The 7,040-nt window shown below is 34.3% G+C and overlaps 1 protein-coding gene across 1 annotated transcript in view; it reads right to left on the bottom strand.

Moving 5' to 3' along the window:
- LOC106469264 (atrial natriuretic peptide receptor 1-like) overlaps positions 1–7,040 on the bottom strand; it is a gene marked incomplete at its 3' end in the record, with an annotated part of 43,207 nt that overhangs the window by 25,260 nt on the left and 10,907 nt on the right. The window contains exons 3-5 of the mRNA XM_022397736.1: positions 6,281–6,415; positions 2,240–2,378; positions 1,522–1,613 (exon numbers count right to left, since the gene is read on the bottom strand). Of these exons, the coding sequence (XP_022253444.1) occupies positions 1,522–1,613; positions 2,240–2,378; positions 6,281–6,415 (366 nt within the window). The remainder of the gene's footprint in view (positions 1–1,521; positions 1,614–2,239; positions 2,379–6,280; positions 6,416–7,040) is intronic.

Below are 7,040 nucleotides of genomic sequence, written 5' to 3' on the forward strand. Positions count from 1 at the left end.
GATTATTCGTGATGTTCCCCGATCTTTCTAGAACTCATTATGTGTTACCAGGGTTACGTGACTTCTGTTGTCGTAACAATATCTTGTTTGTTTCCATTTTTCACTTTCAGTAGCCCCCAGCCAGCACTACGTAGCTTTTTTATTTAGATATAACTTTTTTCCTGATACTTGTTTGTTAACTTTTTTATACGATGGCGTTTGTTTATTTGTTTATTTGAAGTTAAACACAAAACTACACAATGGGCTATCTGTGTTCTGTCTTCCACGGGTATCGAAATCCGGTTTCTAGCGAGAGAAGTCTGCAGACGTACTGTTGTGACACTGGGGAGCATAATATGGCGTACATTGGTTACTAGGTTATAGAGTGTATTTTAAACGTTGATATATTTTGCATAGAATAATAATATAGTATGTAGTAAAAAATCATGAAGACTGTTTTGCTCTATCAAATGATGATACAATTATAGTTACTGCTAGAACTAGATAGGCGCTAGACCTGTTGGAGAAAGATGATGATGAACGAAAATAAGATATCTTGGTTTTAGACTTTGGGACACTCTGGATAGTTGAAAAGCGGCATATACACCAGAGATAGAGAGACTATACCAGGTAGCTCTTCATATGTAGCTTCTGATGATGTAGAGAAGAAAATCCGTATGACTTGTTTATTCTTTAATACGGGCGTCAGTGCCATCCCTACATAGAGAATGCTAGCGCACTCTCCGATACAGATACAAAAATTAGTAGAATGAGACAAAATTCGACAAAATATATATAGACTGAGATATTTCAAGCAACGGACTAGAAATAAGGACTATCTAATACATATTTAGAGAAGTTACTTCTAAACAACATTTATTCCTTAGGGACATAAAGTTTTAACCGATCAAATGACCGATTGTTTGTTTGTAATTATGCACAAAGCAACAAAATGGGTTATCTGTGCTCTGCCCACCATGGGTTTTGAAACCCGGATTTTAGAGATATAAGTCCGCAGACATACCGCTGTACCACTGGGGGCCTTAGCAAGGTGCAACCCCAAATTATACTAATGTAGTAACAAAAGATGTTTTTATTGTTGCCCAATTTCGCGGGTTTCACTTGGCCATCAGCAGCGATATTGTTACGACAGCGGAAGTCACGTGACTCTGGTAGTAAGTAAAGTGCGTGAATCGTTGTGAATCATAGCGTGTGTTTAAGTCAAAGAGACTGTGAAAATTAAGTGTATTGCAAAGTTGAGTTGAGAAAGAATAAACTAGTTTTATTTAAGAAAGGACTTGTATCGCTGGGGATACTCGGAAAGAATTTTTACGGAAAATTATCATACGAACTCAGATACGTAACAATACCATTACATTCAAGTTAGTACTCTCGTACCAGTAATTTCTTTTAAAAATCTATGAATATATGTCTCATTTTAAAACTGTAAAACAAGCATTTTGCGTTTAAAATGGAAAAACTATATTTTATTAAAACCTTCTCAAAACGTCCTCAAATTGCATATGTTACTGTTAGGCCTACCCTCATTTCTCCTGTCTTCGGATCCATGTCACTCAAAGTGTAATCTGCTTCTCTATCTCCGTTCTCGTTAATATAAATATCACCGGTCAAACCTACGATAAAAGTGAAGTGAGATTTTCTTGGTGGAGTTATTCAGTAAATAAACTTGATCCTATTATTCTCAATGCGAGTAGTAGAAAGTGAATGTATATTTACTTACGCTTAGCTACTTAAATATACATACATATGTAAATATACCAGTATTCAAATCTGTTTTGCTCGGGGAAGTGTTTAACAAAATGAAACAAAACGAAACTGTTTAAATTTTAAAAAACTTTATATTATTGTTATAACAGCATAAATACTGGTTTCGTATCTTTCAGGATACTCTTCAGTTTCAAAACCAGTGATAAAACAAATAACCACGTCACGACTATATCAAAACCAGTAACAAAACAAATAACCACGTCACGACTATATCAAAACCAGTAACAAAACAAATAACCATAACAAGACAATATCAAAACCTGTAATAAAACAAATAACTACGTCACGACTATATCAATACTAGTAATAAAACAAATAACCATGTCACGACTATATCAAAAACAGTAATAAAACAAATAAATAAATTATCCAGATTTACGTTTGTTTCGTTTTATATAGATACTGTCGAACAGTCTTAGATACTTTTTTTTGTCAAATTCTTGTTTAAAGAATGTGTTAAAGGAAGTCTTACCTCCATGAAACGTGTTATTCCAAACTCTTCGTATCAAATTGTAGCCGTCCAAAGGATCGTCACCGACAGCCAGTGTTTCGTTTAAAGCCCAAGCGTACATCAAAACACAGTCATGAAATCCTGCAACCATCACATTAACCTAAGGAAAATCACATATAAAAGAGTTACCGATTTGGTGTTTGAAATTTATTGATTAGCTATAAAATAAACTGAAGACTATTTATATTTAAAAAAAGTTTAAAATAAAAATGTTGCTGACAAAAAGTTACATGCTTCGTTGTATGGTATGCTAAAGCAGGAATTTTATTAAAATAGATTCAAATAATGTCTGATCGAAGCAAGTAGGCTTACCCAGCTTTCAATTAGAAATTAACCTGAGCTAATCTATATATCGGTGCAACTATGAGTAAAGAATGACATTAAATAAGAGGTTATAATGATTAGAATGCACTGATTTATCAACTGGATACCCAAGCTGTTAACGATATTTTCGGTCGTAATCCCAATAATATCTCTCGGAGTTTAGTCATATTAAAAGGCTTAGACTAATCCTAAATCTATATACTAAGACAAAAATACCAAAGTATTCCTCATCATAAATAATATATATATGTATATATATATATTGAATAAGTATAAAAGAATAAATAGATTATACATATTAACATTTTAATCAATACCTTTCATGAACTTAACATTTAAAAAACATGGAATATAAATTCCTATACAGACGCATAAGAACTATTTACGTACTTCAGGCGCTATCACTGATTGCTGTGTCCCTTAAAAAGCGTGAATCCAGTGAATATAAAATCTTAGATAATCTACCATATGAATAGCCAATGACCAATGAATGACCTTTAAACACCACTGTAACTTTAGATACTCCCCATAACAACAGCAAGTGACCAATGAATGACCTTTAAACGACAGTGTAACTTTAGATACTCCCCCATAACAACTGCAAGTGACCAATGAATGACCTTTAAACGACAGTGTAACTTTAGATACTCCTCTGGAATAACAGCAAATGACCAATGAATGACCTTTAAACGACAGTGTAACTTTAGATACTCCCCCAAAGCAACAGCAAGTGACCTATGAATGACCTTTAAACGACAGTGTAACTTTAGATACTACCCTAGAATAACAGCAAGTGACCAATGAATGACAATTAAACGACAGGGTAACTATCATAAAAACGCCCGTATTTAATAACTCAAACCACTATCTAGCTAGGACTCTTAAAATATCTTGTCAATGCCGATGAGAAGCTTATGTTTTCATGAGCTAAACTGGTTGAGTGTGTTCAAAACACCGATCTTGTGTTGTTGAGTAGTTTATTATTTTCTGCTCTAACACTATAACGCTGTAATAATGCTTGGAGACGGCTTTAATGGGTGACGAAGAAAAAAATTAATATAAGTTTAACATAACAGCAAATGTACAACGTTTCGACAAGGTTTTGTCATCATTGTCCATTTAAGCCGCCTTCAAGCATTATTAGTCTCAAAGTGGGTTCCTCGTCATCGAATTTAAACTATAATGCTGTGTTATGTATGTTACCCAACCTTGACTGAGTTTAACAAATTATTGAACTATTGTTTGTTCGCTGAATGGTTTGATTTTATTTTTTTGTTCCAGACAAGATGGAGAAGTTAAAAACTTCATGAATATATTCTATTACTTTAGTTAAATCGTGATTTATATATCAATCGTATTGTTGGATTAATAAAGCTTTTAAAGGATTATCCCAAGGACACAAATTCACTATAAATTAATTTTCTTAAAGCTAAATGTTGCTGCAATACGTAAGTGATAAAAAAATAAATATATCATTCATTTAGCTATCCAGATTACACTGGCCAACAAGTAATTTTCACCAGATATAATTACAGATGGGTTAGATAGGTCTTGGGACGCTGATTCCAAATAGTGTCGGGTTTTCGTGATGAGACCGATCGAATTTGAAAGGTTATTGTCGTAATTATATATTAAGTTGTTGTGCATTTATTTCTTCATAAGTATGTACTGTATAAATGTAACCAAGTGTATGGTGTGTATAGCGTTTATGGGAATTATATTTAAAAATGAATAAAGTTGTAAGTTTAACTAGCCTAATGTGTGATTATTACCTAAATTGTGCTGAAATTAACACCAGTCATATTTCAATAATGAGATATGCTAGATTTTGTCGACCAGTATTATGAGTAAGCTTGTTAATAATGGTTTCAACTTCAGTAGCATGACGAGTACTTTGTGAAGAAACCTAGTTATTTTAAAACATGTACTTTGTAGTAGAGCGTACTAAAATACCTTATTGTTGGATCTCAAATCATCATTATCAATGTGAAAGTTATAATTATAAATACAATATATGATCCCGTCTTATCTTATATCTCCCAGTTTCAAGTGCGTTTTGTTGAAAAGTTTTAAACGGCGTTTAGCTGTAAACAATCTAGTTACATTTTAGGTGGCGTTTTATAGTAAATAGCTTATCTACAGTGTTTCCAAGAAAATATACATTTTGAAGTAAACTGTTTTTTGGCATAAATCAGTCGACAATGTTTCGTTATCTTCCCAATCTAAATAATGGCCTGCAAGATGATATATGGGACCAAGAGGAGCACCTTAACCAACAATCCTTACTTTTGGTTCGGTTTAAATCACTAGAAGACAAGGTATTCACTACTCACCACATCTCATCCACTGTATCAGCAACTGGAAGAGGGAGAGAGCAGGGAAAAATAATAATACAGAGACCGTAATCGATCAGGACAGGGTCAACGTTGAAATATGTCCACTGGAAAACAGCAAGAGTACTGATTAGATAGCATTAAATTAAGTACAATGAAGGTTGGCAGCACGATGTGGAGAGAAAGGTCAGAACTACTGGTCATCACACCCAAAGTAGAGACCGACATTGATCATTGAAATGGATTTGATACATGGGCAGGATCCATGTAGGGAGATAAACATCTGATGTTTGAATGGCCAGCGGCTAAAACTGGACGATCAAACTCATTTAGAGCAGAACCTGAGGCATACGAAACGCACTTGTATGGTTGACCAGTAAAAGTGAAGATCACAACAGGATCATACTCCTAACGAGCTCCCTAAACTTCAGCCCAAAACTGTAGACTGGTTCTGCCCAAAACCTCAGATAGATTTGAAGGCTCATCTGATAATTCCAAGTCTTATGAAACCATTCAATGAGAGAGAGAGAACCATCCATCTTTTTGGTAAGGTAAGACCTTGGGCGATCTTCAAATAGTGTAATAAATGAAATAGCATGTTCACTTGAGGGAAAAGATGGAACAAGGGTCACACAATGGGCTATCTGTGCTCTGCCATTTCGGGTATCGAAACCCTACTTTTAGTGTTACAAGACCTCAGACTCACCTCCGAGCTCCCTGAGGCTTTCAGAAATATATAAAAACAATAACTAGTAATAGTAACGTAAGTACTGAAAATGGTTAAGGACTTCACTAGTGGATGGAGAAGAGACTGGATCTAAACTACTCTGTTATGTAAGTAAAATTCCAAAGCCATACAATCCACTAGACGAGTTGAGGACTTCACAAGTGGATGCAGAAGAGACTGTATCTAAACTGCTCTGTTGTGTAAGTAAAATTCCAAAGCCATACAATCCACTAGACGAGTTGAGGACTTCACAAGTGTATGCAGAAGAGACTGTATCTAAACTGCTCTGTTGTGTAAGTAAAATTCCAAAGCCATACAATCCACTAGACGAGTTGAGGACTTCAAAAGTGGATGCAGAAGAGACTGGTTCCAATCTACTCTATTGTGTAAGTAAAATTCCAAAGCCATACAATCCACTAGACGAGTTGAGGACTTCACAAGTGGATGCAGAAGAGACTGGTTCTAATCTACTCTGTTGTGTAAGTAAAATTACAAATTTATACAATCAACTAGTTATGTACTACAAAAAAATCCTTAAATCCAATATCACTTCTTTAATTTCTTTAATAGTTGAATGCTTTTGAAAATACTAAGGTAACAACAAACGTGAGTTCTTACCGCAGTATCATCCAAAGTTAGGTTAAATTCCTTGTTTGAGCGGGTTATCGTATCTTTGATAAAGGTTTCGTACTCTGGATTTGTTGGAACACGAACTGAGAAGACCATAAGGGATTCGTAGATTTTTCGCGCATCCTGCATATAAAATAATAGCGTTACTTCTCTATACGTTTAGTTTATTTTGTTGAATTTTCCTCCAAACTACTGGGGGCTATCTTCGGTAGCTGTCTCTAACATATTAAAGATAGAATAGAAGTAAGGCAGTTAGTCAATACCACCCACTGCCAGTTCTTGGTCTATTCTTTTGCCAACGAAAGTTTGATTGACCGTCACATTAGAACGCCCCACAACTGAAAAACAAGCATGAGAGGATTCTAATTCGCGACCCGCAGGTTGCGAGTCGAGCCTTTCACAAAGTAAACAATAATAAAATTGTTACATATTTTAGAAACTATATATTTTTAACGTTTATGATAAGCCTTTCACAACACAAACAATAGTACCAGTGTTACAAATTTTAGAAACTAAATATGTTTAACGTTTAGGAACAAGCCTTTCATAAGACATAGTGTAGTGACTTCACTGAATTTGGAGTCAATGAACTTTAAGCTTTAAAATTAATTAAATTATATTAGGTATTAATTACGGTACTAACAAGTTGAAGAAAACTTGAAACTTTAATTACTTTTTGTACCACTGCATAAAGCCAAATGTTTCTTTTGTTTATTATAATTGCCCTGTCACTTTTTATATAAATATT

This window comes from Limulus polyphemus, unplaced genomic scaffold (assembly GCF_000517525.1).
Source record: "Limulus polyphemus unplaced genomic scaffold, Limulus_polyphemus-2.1.2 Scaffold3384, whole genome shotgun sequence".
NCBI classification, from domain to species: Eukaryota; Metazoa; Arthropoda; class Merostomata; order Xiphosura; family Limulidae; genus Limulus; species Limulus polyphemus.